Source organism: Pygoscelis adeliae, unplaced genomic scaffold (assembly GCF_000699105.1).
Source record: "Pygoscelis adeliae isolate BGI_AS28 unplaced genomic scaffold, ASM69910v1 Scaffold155, whole genome shotgun sequence".
NCBI classification, from domain to species: domain Eukaryota; kingdom Metazoa; phylum Chordata; class Aves; order Sphenisciformes; family Spheniscidae; genus Pygoscelis; species Pygoscelis adeliae.
In genome coordinates, this window is record NW_008824932.1 from 7,013,789 (window position 1) to 7,035,226 (window position 21,438).

Genomic DNA, 21,438 nt, shown 5'->3' on the forward strand with positions numbered 1-21,438 from the left:
GGCCTCCGACAGCGGGGGTCCTCCTCTAGGTCTTTGCCCTAACAGTGGCTCTTACGTAAGGAGGAGAGCTGCGTGGGCTGAGGGGAGGGGGTCTCCGATTCCCGCTCTGGGCAGGAGGCGTTTCTTTCTCTCACTCGGTCTCATGGTTCTTTCCCTTCTTCCTCAAAGACTCGGTGCGTTCTCCCGGTTTGTCTTCCTCCTCGGTGCTGCCCTGCCTCCAGGCTTTTACCTCGCTCTCCATCCCGCTTGCCTTTCTCATCTAGGCGGGGAGCTCGCTCCGCTGTTCGGTAGCGAGCGGCGAAAGCGGGCAGCTCTTGGGCGGGAAGCAGGCGGGGAGGCAGAGGCTTTCGGGTGGATTTACGCCTTTCTTACGGCTGAGTGTTAGGCTTCAGCCCCGCGGCGTCTCCCGTAATACACACGCGCCTAGGCAGCTGTGGGGATCGGTGGTTAGGTTCTTAGGGTCTAGTTTAATAGACAGTGGGTGGAGACTTTACTGTAACGCTGCTGTGCTTTCCTTGTCAAAAACTGGCTCGGGCTGTGTCGTGTTCTTATGTGAACTAAATACAATTTTTGTTTTCCTGGTGGTAAAAATCAGAAATGGGTATTTCGTAGCCTGAAAATGGAGCGACAAATAAATGAACGGTATTCTCCGTTTTCAGCGGTTACATATGTTATATTCTTTAGCCAGGAGGACTGGTTATGTGCGTAGACCAGAAATTTGTGCTTTAACATGTCACGTAAATCTTTAGGTGAAAAATTTGTAGGAAACTGTTTTATTCTGTGGCACCACTCAGTTGCTTCTATTACGTATCTATTTAGATTGGGGGCTTTGCATTTCGGCTCTTAGCACTATCAAGGGAACTCCGAGTATGCCTTTGGTGTGTAAGTTTGGACTCGGAATTGTTTCGTCTAACTGCTGGACTGTCCTTGCCTTTATCCGGTGTATGATAAAAAGAATATTTGCAAATATGTTTGAAAGCATCACTGCATGGTTACTGTTACAAACAGCTGCTGTTTCTCTAGTGAGGGGCCAAGAAATACCTAATGCTAAGAGAGCAAGTTCACCTACTGGTTAATTTATAGAGAATGCAGTTATGAACTCTACTTAATTAAAAATATGTTTTTGGGTAGTATGCCTTCTGCCCTTCAGTCTCTCCATATACAGCTCTTGGGTTTTGGTTTCAAAGTTTCCAGTTTGCTCCTCATTGGACTCAGACAATGCAGTGTACGTCTCTCGCATTTTGCCGTGAAGTTGCTCCTGAGCACGGTGAAAGAGGGAACTCCACTTAAGTGAGAAGATTAAAACTTCTTTGCTTTGCTGAGTATATTTGGAAATTCTTTCAGGATCGATTTGGTTTGGCTTCATTTCATACAACTTACAGTTTTGGTTTTGAACACCAGTTCCAACATACGGAGCGTAGACCTAGATGGCCAGAAAACAGGTCTGTGTGTTTCTCCATAATTTGCAGGGCCAACGCATTCTTTACAGACAAAGGGTATGGCACAGTTGCAGCGTTTACTATTGTGGGGTGGATCAAAGGCAGTGGGCAGCACTGGTTGACTGAAGAGCCTTGATTCCTGTCAGCTTCTTGATAAGCTGTGGATGAGCCCTGAGGCTGTCAAGCAAATCTGTTGAAGAGATGAAAATCTTCGGACGTGAACTTACAAGCACTTTGCTCGCCGTTCATCTTAGGGAAGGTGCTGCTGAGAGCAGAGCAGGTCAAATTGGCGGGAAGCGAGGCAGCCTTTACCAGTCCAGAGTGTGGTAAAGTTGTCTTATCAGATGAAAAGCGTTTTGCGGAGTGTTGTAAATGTTAATGAATCGGCACATTCTGGAAAATATTTCTGGGGAACTTCAGGCCAGCTTCGTGTGTTGAAACACTCTTAATACTTTCTCCTGAAGAGTATTCATCAACTTTGGTAATGGGCACTGAAGGTTTGAATACCTTCCCTCAGTTGGGAAAGAAGTATCTTAAACATATGAATCTGAATGAACTCTTCTCATTTGCATAACGTGTCACATACCACTCCATTCTCAGCCTCTACCCGAGAAACATGTGAGGAAGGAGAAGCACATAAGGAGCGGATAATTCTGTGTTATGCAGGTATTGCAACAGCAAGATGCAAGGCACTCTTTATGAGAGGGATGAAGTTACTTTCCAGAAGTGATAACTGACTACTGAGAAGTTTGCTTGTATTTATACATAAGATATGTAAAACATCTTTTGGTGTAGTTTCTGCAGTATTGACGAGGGCAGATATTGGCACAGGAATGAGACCTGTAGGCTTGTTCTAAAAAGCGGCTGCTTCCAAGAAAGGAAACCTGCATGACGTCATGGGAAGAATCGGATTTTAATTTTAAGTAAATAAATAAATAAAAACTTGATGCATTTAACTGATGCTGTCTGTCACCAGAAGGCACAAGGAAAAGCATTGCTAGTTTTTTGCCTTGAGCTTTTCATGAAACACCACTGTGAGTGTTTAAAACACCGTCATGACTAACAGTTTTGGTTTAGAAGCAGAGAGGACTTCTAAATTCTTGGTGTTCCGTGCATTAAAGTTCTGTGTTCTTTAATTAAGTTACAGGAGCGCTGTAAATAGGCACTGAATTTAAAGCTTGATCTTTGATTTCTAACAGAAAATTCACTTTAATCATCTACTAGAGCTAGTAATTTGTGGATTATAAGACTTTTTGCCAGAGGTGGGGATTTTAGGTTGAAGCCTATTTGGAGTATGGATGATTCCTGAAGTGGCGTTGCTTACACACTGCGTATTGTCACAAGTGGCTTACAGCTTTTGCTGTAGGAAGTTTCCAGGTGGGGCTTTAACCCATAGCGTGATATACTTTAGTTACAAGTCTCTGAACAGTAGTAAAACAGCACAGATTTGTTACTGTAATCCTACCTCAATATTTATATTTTTTTTTTTATAGCTTTCTTGTTAACCTTCTTTATCCACATCTGTTAAACAGTTGGGTAGGTGTACTCAATGAAGAATTCAGTTCCTTTTGCCATTTTACTTCGTGAAGCAAATGGGAGGACAGCGGCATTATTACTCGGTACAGCTTACATCTTTTCTGGGTATTAAAAATATCATTTTTACTTTTCTCGAATCTCGCTAAACTAATCAGTAATTAAATCCTCTCACATTTTTTATCTGAGTTCACATTTGAAGGAAACAACCTGTATGCGAGGGTTGAGGAAAGAATTTTTTAACTTGAAGCGTACAGTGTTTAAGATTTAACTTCTGATAGGTTTGGGTTTTTTCCTTCCTCTTTCTCATACTCCTTTCATGCAATACAGGCAAATACTTTTTAGTAAAATAAGTTCTGATCTGTAATCAAAATTTGATACATCTAAACCTATGTTCTGTGTAAACATGAACAGCTTATTCGGACAAAAGCAACAACAAAACTTGCTGCTGTTCCCTTCAACTCATTTAATGGCGAACAGAGTATTTTAAATAGGAATCACCTATTCCTATAGGATAGGATCTATGCATGGCATCTGATTCATAATTGAATATGATGACTATGTGCGTCAAGCACTTTGCAAAGATAGCTTGGCCAAAGTTGCCTTGTGAAGAAATAGCAAAATTTTAAAAATAAATTGGATTAGACTGAGTGCAGTGTGACTATTCACTTCTTGCAGAATTCATAGAACCGGCATGGGTGTAAGTAGATTTATCCTCACCCTATGACTCTTTATAAACCACCCACCTTCTAGTTTGTCTTTTAAAAATAACTGTAGCGGAGAAACCTTTCTTCGTTTTTTTAACCATGATGTGTGTTCAAATAATGGATGTTATTCAACTTTATGAAGTAACATGATTAATTTTTATCTTTACTGGCAAATAGAAACATAAACTTACTGTTACAGAATCAAAAATGTTTGCTGCCTATTGTTAATTTCCATAGAGGCTAAGATTGTTGTTCAGTCTTCGACTCTTACAAAAATTATTATTCTTTTTTTTTCCCCCCTCAATTCCTAACAAGATTTTTCCCAAAACCAAGGCAGTTCAACAGAAAGATTTGGGGAAATAGTTAAGCTTTCTCTAGACATACCTTTTATTTTCCATAGAGCTCCTGCACTGACCTCTGTCAGCCTCCAGGTTTCCTATTTAGAGCCACTGTGGCTGTCTCTTAATAATTTTTGAGCTGCTGTCGTCGTGCCACCGTAGCTGCCATGCTGTGAGCCATGGTATGCAACCGTGCGTTGTCCAACACGTGAAGGCCTGTGGCAAAGTTTTAAGTTTTGTACTTAAACACGAAAAAAACCTGCAAAACCAACAACGCCCAAAAAACAGGGCAAAGCGGAGAATTCCTTGTTCTGGGAGTTGGGGAAACTACAGTATAACTCACTACTGCTGAAGGAAGAAATTGTTTCTAGATAAGAAAATTGTGTTTTTTCAGTGAAGTGGTTGTATTTCTCCTAAGATCTTACGGTTAGCTGTGAAAGACAGATTACATCTGTCCCGGCGAAACTGAAACAGAGGTTCTATTAATTGTTGTGGCAAAAGTGCACCTAGAGCTGGTCTTGCAATACTCAGTCTTGCCTTTGTGCTGGCTGTTGTGTTGGTGTACAATACCGCCAGATGCACTATTAAAATGGCCGTGCATTTGCTTTGTTTTCAGAGCAAACTTGAAGTTTGCACGCCAACTTTGCTATTAAAATAAAAGTAAATAAAATGCTTGCAAGTAATGTGGTTTTTTTTTTTTTTTTCAAACTATAGGAGGTTGGCTGTGAATTATATCCAGCCTGCATTAATGCAACTTTGTCTCGAGCTGTGGCTGTTAACAGCCTGTTTAAAATGGAGATTCTTTAAAGAATGATGGTGAACCTTTATATCTTGTATGTAAATTACAAGTCTCAGAGACTTTTATTTTTCTGACTCTAAGAAAAATTCCAATACCTATATGGAAAATAGCAGTATTTCTGCATTTTTTTCCAATAGATTGTATAAATCATTGCCCTTCCCTCAGGTATGCATTTAGCTTTCTAAATACTTAATGACTTTATTCTTCTCACAACTTCTGATCGTTGTTATTCCTTGTGGGGGGAAAAAAAAACCCAACCCAACAACAGCTGTATCTGTATTCCTAGTATAATTACTCTGCATGAACAGTCTGTTGCCACATAACCTAAAATTCTTCTGGTTTCTGTTCATGTCATCATTGGTGTTTCTGTTTGGTTTTGTTGCAGGAAGAACAATAATTGCCATCTGGTAAACATATATTAAAACATTAACTGTGATCTCTTTGAAACAATTTCTTGCGCTGATTTCACTCAAAGTAGCAATTTAGCCAAATGTTTTACAGAATTATTTTGCTGATCCATACATAACTCAGTAAGAAGTAAATGGGCAACTTTTCTTGCCTGGGATTTCTTTCTTCTTTTTTTATCATACACGCTGTTCTAGTCATAGGTTATTTTCTGTAGTTCTATTCTAAATACATTGTCAGAATGCTATCCAGTTTTAATACTTGGTGCCTTTTAAACTTTCTTCATTACTCAGTTTGGTGTTTCCGATGCATAATTGCTATGCTAAATACCAAATAGTGGATTTAAGGCAGTTATCCACACTACCTGATGTGTCCTCTAGTGGACTTGTGTATAAGTCCTGGCTCATAGAGATATCGGCATTTTGACATACTAAGTAGTATTTAGTGTGTAGTATTTAAAAATGTTGAATATTTTCCTCTGATCTTCAGGAAGAAGTTAAAACATAGTTGTTCAAGTTGGTTATAGTCATGTTACCTCCAGTTGATTTGAGGCTTTTTAATAAAAAATTATCTGCAATTTCATATATTATTCCATTTTAAAGATTCACTGTAGTCTGCTGCAGATGATTATAAATCATGACTTCCTCCCCACTCCAAATTACTCCCATGCAGTTGGACTATTTTTTTTTTTTTTTTGAAAGCTCTTTTTTATTCTTGCAGTAACCATAAACTAGGCTTAACGAATGTCTAGTGCTACGCTATGGGTAAATTGATTTTTTTTTTTCTTTTCAGGTCTTAACTTTTCTTAAAATTCTTTTTTTGCACAAATCAGTTGACTGACACCTGTAGAAAAGATAATTTAGAAAGCAGGGGATTTAAAATTCAGGTATTAAAGTGAGGCTTTAGTCTTTCTTGATTCCTGTTTTACATACTTCTAAGTATTGTGGAGAAAGGAGATGAATTCGTCCATCCCTGAATTTCTATTATGCACCTTTAAAAAAAGAAATGAAAAATTATTGTTTTGTTGAATTAAAATTGAGTAGCCTTGTGTTACGTGAATATTCCACTGATTTGATTGTATTGAAAATCGAAGAGTTATTTTTTGCAGTGACATACAGTATACATATTAGGCCAGAACTGGCTCGTGGTTGTCATGTTACCGTATTTAATTATGTTCCTGAAATGATCAAAACTATTTTCATCTTCCTTTCTGGTGAAGCCTTCCTAAAGTGACGACATGTAAGTAAAGTAAAAGGAATGTTAAAATGGTGTAGAAATTCTTCAAGTTATTGAAGGGTATGTGTTAAGATGAATGTCTGTCTTAATCTAGAGGCTGCTGAGAAATCACTTTACAGACGTAAATAGAAATCCTCCTGATGAATTGTAACTGAGCAGTTTTAATAACACACAAAAAAGTGTGTTCCCTCACCTTCCAAACCTTGAAATACCAGTGTTGTCCGTTTGCTTCTGGTATGTCTGATGTAGAGGGGGAGCTGTATTTTACTTTCCTGAATTAAGTAATTGAGGCTTTGTTTTAGTCTCTTTGATTTTGCAAATTAACTTTCAGAAATAAGAGTAGGCAATCTCTGCTGGAACTTCTTTATAGTGATCTATTCCAGACTCATAACTAATGAGTAGTAGATAATGATAATTTTCATCTGTTACAAATCTAATCTGAACAAACCTTTATGGACTACAAACTAATTTGAACAGGAAACAACCAATACAACATTAAATTTTCTATACTGTGGTTCTTGCATTTAATCATTATTCATTAATTTGTTTGGAGAAATGACATACCTCTGCTGACATTGTGAAATACAACTTTTACAGTTCAATTGTTCAACTTAATCATTGAGCGACTTGTAATTCTGAGTGGGTTTATATTTAGAGTTGTCTGTATTTTTGTCCTATAGTGTGTCAATTAAGCCTGATATGTACCTCTTGTTGGCATGAATTGTATGTGGTAACTGGTTGAAATGTAATAAAACTGAATAAAAGTCAAATAAATGAAAGAAACGTGGTTTCAATGGGAATACTAATATTTGGAATATTCAATGAAATCCACTCTTCACTCTGTGTGTGTAGGCTATATATTTGTATATACTTAACTTCTGTGGGAGTTTTAGTTGAATGTCAAATGAATTGGCATATAGTTGAGAATGAAATTGTTTTCGTTATACTCACTAGCATTCACAAATAGGTTTGAATACATATCTTCTAGAATGCAGATCAATTCCTGACAAAAGAAGGCGTCTGCGTTCAGGCTGTGCTTTTTAACCTCCTTTGATCTGAGGAGTTTCATTGTAAAATCTGATCTCCAGGTCTGCGTGGTTCCAGAGCTTTACTTACTTGCCTTGGTGACTCATACAAGTGCTACTTCTGTTTACACTGCAGAATCAACAGGACTCTGTGAGAGCAAACTAATTTTTTTTCCTTTTGTGGAAGAGCATATTATTTAAATTCTACTTGCCATGCCAGTTTGTGCCTGGGCAAACACAGTGTAATAGGATGATTTCAGCAAAGGCGTCACAAAGAGTGTAATTTTGCCATGAAGGTCTTCAGGATCATAAGGAGTAGGAAGAGAAGTCCCCAGTCTGTTTTGCATATGTTTTTTAGTTCCATCGTATTTAAGGTGTAGCTCTTTGTTTGTTTTTAGATGGAACTCACTTTATAGAAAAATTGGTAGTGACACGTAGCATCTTCTATAGTAGTTTTGAATATGAAAAGCAGATTTTTTTAATGATACGGTGGAACAGTAGCTCAAAGATGTCAGTTGTTACTTAAACTGTTTTGACTTTTTTTGGACTTGATTATTAGAATGAATTTTATGCTTGATTATGATAAACTAATATTCTTTTAAGTGTTTAATTCAAAGGGGGTTTGTGTTATTGCAGACTACAATAGGCCTTATCAGCTTCAAGCTGATGAGTCTTCACTGCATGATCTCGTTCACAGCTCTGAACATTCAAAACCAATGGCAGATTTGTATATCTTCTCATGTTTAGACAGATGGAAGTGAGGAAACAAATACACTGATAGTGTGTTTCTATGCTTCAGTGAAATGATAAATTCACCCTATGAATTCTCAATATTTATTCCGAGAATACAGTGTACTTTTTTTAAAAGACATAAATGCAGTATTATTCTTTCAGGAACAAAGTGTCCTTTGTCCATTTGACAGGGTTGGCTTAGGTTTTTAAGCCTTGCTTAGAGAGATATCTTGTAGCTATGCTAATTAGGGCAACTAAAATATTTTTTTGATGTACGTGTCGCTGGGAGTGGAGTTAGCAGAAGTTTGTGTGATATTTATTGTTTTCCATCTTTCTGTTAGAGGATTATACATATTTCTCTGTGAATAGAAAAGGATAACAATTTTAATGAGGGAAAACTTACTAAGCTACCTGTTCGTAGTTTTTCATATGCATTACTGTATTTTAAAACACTTTTAAAAGCTTAGTTGTCTGTGGTTTCCATGGCATTTGTGTGTATATTCACAGACAAAATGTGAGTGGGTGCATCAGAATTGCAGATTCTTTTCTCAGATAGCTGTTTCTGGTTTTGAACAACAGCTTGGTTTTAATCTTAATGGTCGAATGCATATTTTTAAGTCCTCAAATAGCATATTCAAGTACAAAATTATCTAATTAAATATTTATACTACTAATAATTAGAGAATTAAAATAAAAACTGGTATACATTACAGAAATCTGAGATTTTTGACAGCTGTCTACTAAGCTCTTTGTTTCTAAATGCAAGTTGTTCATGGAAAACATGTTTAATGACCGTACAAATTTGTGTTCATGTCTTACTGGCTTTCAAAATTTTAGTACATGAAGGCAAAAAAATCCTCATGTTAAGTTAGCTGCAATTTCGTCTAGAAAGATGCTTTCAAAATAGAATAGTACGAAAAGTTACAAATCTCTGCTTGCAAAGACAACAGATCTGCACTTCAATTAATATTCCTGTCCAATTCACCGAGTGAATATAAAACTGCTGAATGGGGCACTTGTACATATTTTTATCCCCTTCTTCGGCTACCGACTTGGGTAATGAAGTGTAGATGTGGCTGTTATGTGCCAGCTGGAAGGGAGCCAAAACAGAGACGTTGTTTGTACATGTGCAGATGCTGGCAGGATTCCCTGCACTCCTGTTGTCAAAAGATCTTTTTATTGCCACAGAGTTATAAATATATCTGTGTTACAGTATGGCATGCACATATTTTACTGGTACTGTTTGGGATGTTCACTTCTTAATAAACCAAACTGCTCCTAGAATTTCTTGTGTGAAATGAAATTCAGTGTACACAATGCAGGAAGCATAATAGATGTGTTTTGAAGATCAGTGTACCATTGTAACTAATGCTGTACTTTCAAAATCAGTTTAATCCATTACATAAATCCCTGCTGCTGCTGAAAGGAAAGGTCCTCTTAGCTCCTTTCCTCTCTTCTGCACCTGGCTACTCGGGCCTTCTCCCTTCCTTTTGTCAGCAGTAGCACGATGTGGTGATGTGATGAGCTCGATCAGGCTGCTGATCCAGCTGAACACCAGCCCGGCAAGTACCAGCTGCATTGCTTTCCTAATGACGTGAAGGAGGGGATTGAAATGAGTGTGCTTGATGGCTTGGGAGGGATGGACGCCTTTGCTTCCAATGGTAGCATGGCCTTTGCCAGGTTCAACTGTTTGTGGTTGAATTTGTATTTGGAAAGGGAGGCAAAGGCATAAGCAGAGCAGGACTGGAATATAGGAAAGGAGAGGGGTGGAAAAGAAAAGGAATGGGGTGGTCCAAAGTCACACCTAAATAAAAATATTCAGGTATCATTGCCGTGGCAATTGAATTGAATATATTGCATTGAGTGGTGGTAAAATGCAGCAATATGTTATGCACAGTTGGTGAAATCAGTTAAACCTGTATTTGTTGGAAAATGTAATTGGGTAAATTTTCTCCAATTTAAGATACAAATTTGGTTTTATAAGATAGGGATAAAGTAGACTTGCATGGGAACAGGGCTGATAGGTACACGCATTCGGACTTCCTCAATACTAAGCTGTATGGCTTTTTCCTGATAGATCCTGGTAGGCAGTATTTTGAATTTTCCTGTATGCCCTTTGATCTCACTCAGTGGAATGAAAAAATATTTGCTTGCCCAGAGTTCTCTGGAGGTTATGCCTTAGCACCAACTCCTGCTTGCTTCTTTTTGAGTGAAATGACATGTTCCTTTGTAAATAACTAATTTCATTTGATGGTCAGCAGCCATTTGCTTATTGGTTTGTTTTGATCCAGGACTGAATACAGTAATGATAAATGTGCATGAAATCTCATTTTGGTGGTGGTTATTCATGCCACAAGCATGAGTTTTCATTACGTTGGTCTGTTTGTAGAATAAGTAAGGATCACGGAATTAGCACACGCTTCGTTTATTGGAAGGTTGCTTTGCTAACCACAAAACAAGCAAAAGAACCCCAGCCAACTTCTTACCTGTGGAATGTATCACTTGACTTGCCCTGAACTAGTGGATATTTGCCCCTACTTACCACCTTCATAAATTGCCCTCAAGCACACAGATAAAAAACTGAAGTCTGGATAATGTCATCCTTATCGCATAGTAGATTCAGTTAGTGAGAGAGGTTTAGTTCTCAATTATATGTTATCACAGCTTGAAAATACTGGTCTCAAAACCATCAAATTAGTTCTGTATCATCCTCAGGACTTTTTATGACCAGATTCGCCTATGTGGGTAGATCAGATGATCAAATTAGAGTAGGAGTCCAGACACTTAGGCACCCCAAAAACTTTGAACCTGTTCTGTTATTAATATAAGGTCTGGTGCCCTTTTGACCAACCAAGAAAGGTGGTTCTTTGCAATGGTAAACACAGTTATTTCCCCTAAAATTGTCTCCTACACTTGCCATGCTAGAGGTTAGCTTAATGGCTTTTGCCATAAAGATGGCAAACTGAGTCAACAGTATATATTAATTTCTTCACATGTACCATATAGACGAGATTGGCTGTGTAGAAACTTTGAAGAGTCCTTGAAAATTCCATAGAGGATGACATCTTGAGCCAGAATAGTCTGGGATGGATGCTCAGCTTCCAGTAGGATCCAGTTATCAAATAGTGTTAACACATAAACAAATGGGTATTTTTATTGTGTCAAAATTATATTGAAAATATTAAATAATTGTAAAACTGTAGATGAACAAATTGCAATGTTCTTAAGTATTCCAAGCAAGGACTGTTGGAAGCTAGGTACAAGTTAACCTGGTACTCAGCCTTTCTTTTAGACATGGTCTCAATTAGGGCCTCCGTAACATTTTATTAAATGCTCCTATGGCAAGGAGCGTGCTTCCAGAGCAGAAACTTCGATCCTGAATCTTCTCGCCCTGTCTGAAAGGCCTTTAGAAGAAGGATGGAGATGAGCATGCTGTAGGTAGGTGAGTTGGTTTGCTGGGCTGGAGACTCTCCAGTTCTGTGCTGGAGATGTAAAGTGGGAGCCATATGGAGCGTTAGAGTGACATTCTCCAGTATCAGCAGCATAGAAATGGAAAGGAATGCCCAAACCTTTTCTTTACCTTTTTTTTTTTTTTTTTTTTGGGTGGGGGAGGAAGTGTGGTCTGGACTCTCAGTAATAACTGTTCCTTTTTCCTAGCCACCTCTGTATAGATTTGTACTTCTTCAGATGATTCAGAATGGGTGAGAAAGGAATTGTAGCTGCCTATGAATTGCTGGGAGAAGTTGCACCATGGAAGCACTTGTGTTGCCCATCTGTAAGAGGGGCTTTGATATGCTTCAGTAAACCTTCTTGTGGTTGAAGCAAATCTATTTTGTTTTTTCAGGGCTTTTTTACTACTAAATTTGAGGTCTTCCTGTGTGACTTGAGTATAGCGTTAACTTTGCTCTTTGCATTTCAAGAATAAGTATTAATTCTTGGGGGTAGATCTGGCTTGCAGTTCCTTGTGTATTACAGCGCTTCTAGTGTTTCTGACCAACATCAGCATTCTAACCTTGGCTTAGCGTCAGCTGACGCCTACTGCTTAAGATAAAATGATCAAAACTTTGTTATCAAAGGAAGCACAGACATAGGTAAAATTAAGGATTATTGTAGGGGAGGTATGGGTTCTAAGGCTATGGTGATTGGGTTTGTAAGCACTCTTAAGTTTTCTAAATTTTTTTTTTTAAGTGGGATACATACACAGCCATGTGAGTGCTGGGCACCTCTTCCCTGACTGGTCTTGTAGTTCAGATCTGTTCTACACGATGTGTTTCCTTCCAGCGTCTCTTTTCTCGATTTACTGTAAAGGTTTTCTACCATCATGGATTCCAGGAGGTATAAAGCTTCCATTCAGACTGAAACCCACCAAGCCGTTCAACCCACATGTGGTAAAACCTTTGCTTACATCATCAGTGCAGAATTGATTACTATTTGCTTCTAGTGACACGATAGCAAGGTAGTGCACAAGGAAGGAGCATGCGCACATAGCGGTGTCTCCTAATTGTTAAAAGTAGCGTACATTGTATTCGTAGAAAGTGCTGACTCCTATGCATTTGGGGCTTCTTAATTTAATATTTTTATTGTTTCTTCCTGATGCACAGTATGGAGGATACCTGTTAAATGCTTGTCTGTTCATATTGAAGTCTTGGGGCACATTCAGCACAACTGAAGTAGGAAAAATATGCCGGTGTGTTTTTTCGTTTTTGTTTTGTTTTTTTTGTTTTTAATTGCTTGTAGTATGTTAACTTCCACGAAAGCTACTATTGGAAACAGATTTTACTTTTGATAAAAATGTTGTGTGGCTGTGTGTAATAAACACACAGAGTATGTATGTAGCAATTAATCAAGAGGTAGACTGTTAAGGAGTACTAGAGGCATAAGAAAGCCTAAGCTTTCTTTTATAACTTAATCTGTTCTGTAATCCTTTCTGTGAGAGATCTTCAAGTGAGAGGATCCTCAAAGGAATCCAGTCAACTGGGGGAAATGGGAAGGGGGGGGTGGTGGGAAGAAGGACGTGTCACTTTAAAGTGTTTTCCTTTAGGTTATTAAAAAAATCGGTTTTAATTAAAAATTTCAGATGCAAAATTATCTTGGTGGGAAGTACACCTGCATTAGTACAACAGATGTGTATAAAACACCAATAGAAAAAGATAGTTGGTGGAATTGTGTGTGTGTATCTGAAAATATATATCTTTCCCTTTAGTAGTCCAGCAGGGCCTCTTGCTCACATAAATATATTTTGTGTTGTTTTTTCTTTCCCTTCAAAACTTAGAAGTATATGGAAATGTTGTGTTGATGGGTATTTACAGGTGTCTCTCCTAAATTTTATTGAACAGCCTTTTAAAATCTAAGCTGTTTTGTATTAATGAAACTTTAAAAAAATCTTTTTATATACAGAGTTTTCCATCTGATGAGGGTTGGCCGTTCGCAAAGTACTTAGGAGCGTGCGGAAGAATGGTGGCTGTCAATTACGTTGGAGAAGAGCTGTGGAGTTACTTTAATGCACCATGGGAGAAACGAGTGGATCTGGCCTGGCAATTAATGGAAATAGCTGAGCAGCTGACAAATAATGACTTTGAATTTGCACTCTACCTCCTTGATGTCAGCTTTGACAACTTCGCAGTTGGACCGAGAGATGGGAAAGTTATCATTGTAGATGCAGAAAACGTTCTGGTAGCAGACAAAAGGTTAATCAGACAGAGTAAGTCTCTTCTCCCTCCCCTCCCCTCCCCCCATGTCTCTTGCTTCTTTCTCTGCAAGCACAGTATTTATTGTATGTATAGTTGCTAAATACCCATTTTGTTGGCTTTATAACTAGACTACTAATTAACAAACTAATTAGCTTTCTTCTGCAAGTAGACTACTAATTAACTTGACCAATTTGTCAATTTTACGAAGCGTTGAGCTTACCTGAACTTGATTTACATATACTTTTAATCTCTGTAATCCTGTTTAAATGGAGAGGTAGGAGTGGGAGGAGAGGGTTTGGACGTTGGATGGGTTTGTACAGATAGGTGGACAGATAGACAGATGGGCTGACTGACTCGTCTACCTCAGGTAAAAGAGAGAGGTAGGTTCCTTTCGTCTTTTCCAGATGTCTGTAAGGACAGAAGTCTTGGCATTCTGTTTTCTGTGAATGACAAGACAGTCTTACTGCCCGCTTCGCCTTAGTTACATAGCCTGCCTCTGGTTCAGCTGTTCAGGTAGGTGCTCTGTAATAATGGAACTGAAGGAATGAGTAATTTTAGTGCTGTTTCCAAATGGGAATAGTGAAAATTTGTTCATCTGTCAACTGTAAAAGCTCAAAGCAGTGGCAGCAGGAGAGATGTTTGACAAAGTGGCGTTACATGGGTTTATATTCCTTTTGAGCTTATAAGGAAAACTTTACAGACCTAAGGGCTAGAGCCGTTGAACACGAAACCCTAGATTCTGCAGAAGTTTGTGGCAGTAGGCCAAGTGATTCCAGTTTGCTTTGGGTGAATGGATTTTTTTAAGCTTTGCAAATAGACTTCATATGCTGTGCTGCTGAATTAACTTTGAGACTATATTTTCTGTCCACACACTTTTCTACATGGAAGTACGTTTTTTGGTGGGTTTTTTTTTTGTGGTGTGGGGTTTTTGGTTTCGGTGGTTTTTGTTTGGTGTTTTTTTTTTTTAATAGATTTATTATATGTTCTCAAGCAGCTTAGATTAAAGTTATCTGAGCCTACCAAGAAAACCTTTTAATGTACTGGAAATCCAGTACATCTACTTCAGTACTTACAGGCCACACAAATAAACTTTCTTTTTCTTTTTTTTTTTTTTTTCTTTTTCCACCCTCTTAAAATAATATTACTTAAGACTTTGACTTTTGGAGCATGTCTGAATTGCTCAGTCACAAAGATGACCAAATGAACTCTGAAAAAGCTGATGTGTACATGGAATAGGAGCAAGTAGCATCTTGCAGAAGCTGGATGCTGAAAGTGTCACACTTACATCTGTTGTCTACAATTCTCAGAGTAATTTGGATTTAACTAGGATTTCGCTGCATGATTTGTAATCCAACCATCAAGAACACAGAAAACAAATGAGGACACAAGAAAGTTCTGAGTATAAACTTGACATTTAATACTGATTTCATTGATCTCCTGGGAAGTGTCACTAAACGCTCTCTGTCTAGAGTGATTAATATGCCTGTTTAGGTATTTGGATATGTACATTCTGTCCAATTGCACTGTACAGTAATATCTAGTTGTACTCTATGTGGGATATCATAGTTGAGTTTGCTGAAGTCCTTTTTTCCCATTCTCCTTTGCTGTGGGTTTTTTTTTCCATTCGAGTTTGCTGGTAATTGTACAAATTTTACATCATATTTTTACATTTTTAGCAGTCATCCCTCAGTACGCTTTTTTTCCTAGTCTGGCTTGCAGTGCACCATAAATGAGTAGACCAATAGTCAGCTCAGTGACTACACAACACAGATAAATTTTTCTTTGTACATCACAGTGCTAAAAGAACTGAGACTCCATGGTAAGGACCTCTTCTCAAAGCTGGTAGTAATCTAGAAACTTAAGAGGAAAATTTTCTAAAAAAAAAAGTAATAAGAACTTAGGAGATCTCGCACTTAGTAACCTTTTACATATTATTGTATAAGGTATTTCCTATAAATCAGGTTTTAAGTTAAAGAAAGTTTAGTGACACGGCCACTAGTTACACCTTCAAATTTTGATAACCTTTTTAATATATATTAAAGAAGGGTTTATAATTGTATGTAAATGCCACTTGTTTTGTTGAATTTTTTTTTTTTTTTCCAAAGATCATATGTAATGCATCTGCTTTTTTATATGCATTTCTTGGTTACTACCATGTCTGAAGTAAGAGGCTGGAAGATAACGTTTCAGAAGTTTGTGGCAATTACTTTGCAATGTGGTGGTTTGGTTTTTTTCTTGTTTTGTTCTTTGGTAGACCACTTGCCAGTGTTTGTTCCCAGGGCAACTGGAGAAACCAAATCTATGTTGCTAAAATAAATCATGTTGCTTGTTTGTTTTTCTCTCCACTTCAGCTGTGAATCATTCTCTTGCACTTGTTTGTACTACATTTTTTTCCTCTGGATATGTGCATGACTGTAGATTTCATGTGTTCAGTGTGCTGTTTTTTCTGCTTCCCTCTCTTTGCTATCTGTTTTACCCTCTTTCTTTCCCTTATTTTTCGTATTGCCAGGACCATTTCAGCAGAAGGGTATATCAAACTGTCAGATGCAATCTTAGACTAGAACATTTAAAAGTTCATCTAAACAGAGTTGGTTTATAGTTTAAATATTAGCAGTTTGCTGTGTATTGAGCTTCTGATTGTATTGAGACACACATATGCTCTTTCCTCCTCTCACTTTTTTTTTTTACTGTCTCCTTATATTTCACAGATAAACCTGAAAACTGGGATGTATGGTATGAAAGCAAATTTGATGACTGTGATAAAGAAGCTTGTCTGTCCTTCTCGAAAGAGATTCTTTGTGCTCGTGTCACTGTGGACCACAATTATTATGCTGTTTGTCAGAACCTTTTATCAAGACATGCCACATGGCGTGGCACTTCTGGAGGACTACTTCATGACCCCCCAGCTGAAATTGCCAAAGATGGCCGACTCGAGGCCTTGCTGGATGAGTGTGCCAACCCAAAGAAGCGATACGGTAGATTCCAAGCCGCAAAAGAACTGCGTGAATACCTTGCACAATTGAGTAACAATGTGAGGTAGTCCACAGTGAAAATTTTTTGCAACACTGGCTAAAACACTATTGCAAAGACACATAGAAAATGAAGTTTTGAACTTATGTGTTAGAGAAAATTAAAAAAAAACAACCCTAGTTTATCAGTTTTCTAAATACCATAAAAATATAATTTTATGGTGTTATAATGTTCCTTTGCAAACAGAGAAGGTACTTAGTGAATTAAAACTTGAGCTACTATTGACTCTCCTCCCTAACTATTTAAAAGGGAGTAGGTCAAAAAAAGACTGTGATAGCTTAATTGACAGCTTGTGTGTCAAAGGGTACTTTACATAAAACTCCATTAGCGTCACAGTTTTGTGAAGCTGATGTTTTTACTTGGAGAGTCAAGTTAGACTTGATGGCCTGTTTTAAAGGCCTTTTTCCTGACATCGTTGTCTCATTTTTGTGTTTGTTTAAACACCCTGAAGTGTCATTTACATACAGGTAAATCTAGTTGTCTGCATTGTTTCAAATTTAACGGGCTTTCATGTTAATGCTGTGCAGTACATTCCTACTGTGAGTGCAGGATTCCCATGTTTACTGTCTGATTTTAGGGGGTTTTACACTGTATTTTACTATGCTTAGACATTGTGTATTTTTATTTTTTTTTAAGATCATCGTAAACTCAAATGTCATTTGAACTAACATTCATTTGATGTCTTTTGTAGTTCTGCCATTGGAAATCTCACTTAATGTAATTATTGTACAAAACTTTTACCCTTCATGCCAGTATATACATATGACTGTTTAGCAGGAAATCGCGGTATGATCGAACTCTTATTTTTAACAGAGATAATTTGAGAATTGGAGAGAGACTACAATAAAAAGATCTGTATTAATTTCAATTGGGGATAGAAGCTTGACTAAAAATAAAAATTAACTAGTCCAGTGTAGTTAAGCATAAACCAAAGAAAATGGTTTTGTTTAGTAGTTTCTAAACAAATAGTAAAGGAAAATGTTACACTGTAGTGAAGCTAATAATTCTCAAAATTTAAATTTCAGTGGTCCTTGGTTACTCTTTGACAAACTTCTAAAACTATGTGCTTATACTAGCAGAAAAACCTAATTTGAATAATACTGAATAATAATAATTTGAATAATAATAGTAATAATAGCTGTTTGTTTTACATCATTCCCAATTCCGTTGAATTCAAGTGTAACGGAGTTTACTGAATATTCATCTTTTGGTTCACCAGCTAAATTGATTAAGCTGTCTTCACTCTAGACTCACTCTAGACACCTTTTCTTGAACTGTTAGACTATTCCCAGTGCAGTTAAAATTGACTTGTTGAGGTTTGTGTAAATCTAGAGTTGTTCTCATAAATTACAGTCTTTATAAAAACCTCAGTTACTGCTACAAGAACTCACTTCAAAGCTTGCTCCTCGTTTTTTTTAATTTATTTATTTATATTTTTTTTCTTTACAACTACTATAATGCTTCATTTTCCTGAGGTCTTATTCATAAAAAGATATTCTTAGGAAATGTATGCATATTACTTCTTGTAACAGTAATGAAGGAAACTAACATTTCGTAAATGCGTGTATAAACCAATATTTTGTACAAGCTAAAAAGAATTCCAAGCAAGGTGCTTGGAATTCTTGTGCTACTTTCAAGAGCAAAATTAGTATGCCTGTCATACTGCATCAAAAGACTGATGGAAACTGTTGCTTTACCGAATTGCTGCAAGTGCAAGGTGAAGAAAATAGTGAACTCGCTGACTGGCCCTTCTTTCTCAAAGCTGGAAAAATGGAGCCGTATAAAGATGCAGAGTGCTTTTTGATTTCTTAGATGACGATATTAAGGATACTTTAGAATTCGAAATTCTCACTTTGTCATCTTTGCCTGTGTAGTCCTCACTTGCTCCCAGTCCCTTGTCTCCTTTTCTAAAGTTAGAATGCCCAACGCAGCTTTTAGTTTTCATTTCTCCCCTCCCCTCATTTGAAAACTGTTTTACATGCTTGCTCTGGCACAAGCTGTCGGAGAAGTTTCATGTTATTTTTCATCATAAAATCCACTTATTTGAAGAAAATAGGCTAACCCTCAGACTAGGTAATACTACCCTACCATAAAAGCCTTGACTCGCTAAAGTTCATTTCTAAACATCTGCCACGTTTCCCAAGGAGCGACTGGAGTATGATTGTTAAAGTAGTAAAAGAAACAAACACTGCCAGTTCTGGTTACTACTCGAGGTGGTTCGGTAACTGTCAGAACGTCCTATCAGATTTGGTTTGGGGTTTAGTTCCCTCAGAAATATGTTACTAAAGCCGATTATAAAAGGAATTTGGAACTTTAAAAAAAACTAAACCACTACAGGGAAAAAAATTGTGGAAAGCAATAAATCTTGTTCCGTTTGCACCTATCAGATGTTTATTGTACAATAACAATTTATATTTTTAGTCATTGCCCATTATTATTGATGAACATGGTGAAATATTTTTGAATGAGATGTTTGGGGTTTGTATGTGCATTACAATTGTCCTTTTGTACTGTAAGTTACTGTTTGATTGGAATATTTTATCAAAACTGTCTCCCTGTGCCTTTATATTACAAGAAAGTTGTTTCTGCAACTTCTAATGATATTAATAAAGAATACTTTAAGAACCTCATCTCAGATACTCATTTTCAGTTCAGTCTTTTAAGATTGACTTAGTCTAGGATGCATTAAAATAGACATAGAACTAGTTTTTGTAGTGTTGCAGAATGCACCGTCGTCAAAAGTGACCGATAGGAACTTCCCCCCCCCCTCCTTCTTTCTAGCAGACTGATCCAAAGTATGAATGATCTGTCAGGAATCTTTTTGTTTTGGAGATTATCATAAGTAGGACTCATTTTCTTAAAAACAACTTGATCAAGCCATATCTTTCTGTTCTGTTAACTGAAAGAAAATATTTTCAAATTAAACAAGCTGATATCTTCTCTCTTTGTTGTTTGAGATACTTATTTTTCCTTGTATGTAGAGTCATTTATATTGCTAGTACCACTGTCTCTTCAGTACAGTATTCTAGTGGTTAATGTAATATAAATACATCATGACTTTTGATGTTTCTCCTTTACTCTGGATTTTTCAGTGAGCATGTGCATTTGAAACTAAGTCCTGCAGTTGTACTAGAGGATATATTCCCTTCTGACTTTCTGAGCCTGTGTAAATAATAGGAACAACTTGTCTCAAAAACACTTGGATTTTTAAATCTTTTCAGTCGCACTCCCGCTGCCTCAACTTCCATCTCCAGGAACTGCAAACATGCAGATTGAAACTTGTAAACTTTCTAGCGTGCCTCGGAAGTCCAGGTTATTATGGTCTTAACGAGAAACCAGCATGAGTAACTGCTGCATCTTTGCTTTCAACAGTTTCCAGAGTATAGCACAGTCTGATCCCGGTTGCCTTGAACTTCAAGACGTGCTGTATCTGGTACTTTCTTACCAGGTACTTTTTCATTGTGAGATACTCTCTTATGAGACACTTCAAATACGTTAAACTTTGTACGCTGCTCTTATTTACCACAAAGACTAGGTTAAATGCGATTTTTCTTTACATTTATTAGAGTGGAGACCTTGGCTACCTTTAAAAGGCACTTAAATGTTTTGGTTCTCTACAGTCAGTCTAATGTTTTTGTAGAAACCAGCAACGGTGCTTTCATGGGTTCCTGTTTTTCCATATGACGTGTCTGAATTCAGTACTAACTTCTAAGCTCTTTTGTTAGTCATCTATCTTGTTTGAAACCTGTGATTTGGAGACTAGGATAGGTTGGACTGCGAAACCTCTGTAAAATGCACGTGTCTGGTGAGTATCAGAGAAATGTTCTGCTAGGGAAGTGTATTTCTCAATTTGAAGATTTGCCGTGCAGCCTGCTTGAACCACTTTTGAAATTCCTCATGGTTTCTTTCTATCTCGCAGTCCTCCCAAGCCTTTAAAAAGCCAGTCCGTCAAATGGAAACATCATTAGTGTAGATTTCACCTACTTTTTTGGTTGAAGTTGCAATATACAGACCTGCTAATTTATTCGATAGCCTTCAGCTGACTAGTTCACTCATTATTAGCATCGCTGTTCTTTCTGCTTTAAATGTCTGCCACTCTTTTGTTTTCTGTTTCCTTACTTCCAGATCATGTTCAAAGATGTACAACTAGTTTAAATAGACCTTTACCTCCTTCTAGTCTCATTTTAAGGTGTGTTAAAGAAATTTTTCCTGTGCTGATTTGTCTTTTTTTTTTTTAATGTGACTCTCCAGATCCGACAAGTGTCGGTTCGCATGGGGTACTTCTAAGCATCAAATCTTTTTATATTTCGTACCGAGTTTTGTGAACACGTTTCACTGTTCTTCCAGGCAGAAGTCTTTGGTAGTCTGGCTTGTACTGTACGCTACGCGAATGAGCTTTTGCTAGATGCAGAGAGGCCCGGTGGCTGCTAGATGTCTTTGTGGAGTGCGCACATGATGTTAGGACAATGAAGAGTCTGTTGTTGCCACGCTGGAAGTATGAGAA

At 37.4% G+C, this 21,438-nt stretch overlaps 1 protein-coding gene across 1 annotated transcript in view; it reads left to right on the top strand.

Moving 5' to 3' along the window:
- Positions 1–19,556, top strand: part of LOC103917919 (chromosome unknown open reading frame, human C3orf58) — a 51,058-nt gene extending 31,502 nt beyond the window's left edge. The window contains exons 3-4 of the mRNA XM_009325129.1: positions 13,612–13,915; positions 16,613–19,556. Of these exons, the coding sequence (XP_009323404.1) occupies positions 13,612–13,915; positions 16,613–16,944 (636 nt within the window). The 3' untranslated portion in view covers positions 16,945–19,556. The remainder of the gene's footprint in view (positions 1–13,611; positions 13,916–16,612) is intronic.
- Positions 19,557–21,438: the final 1,882 nt, after the last annotated feature.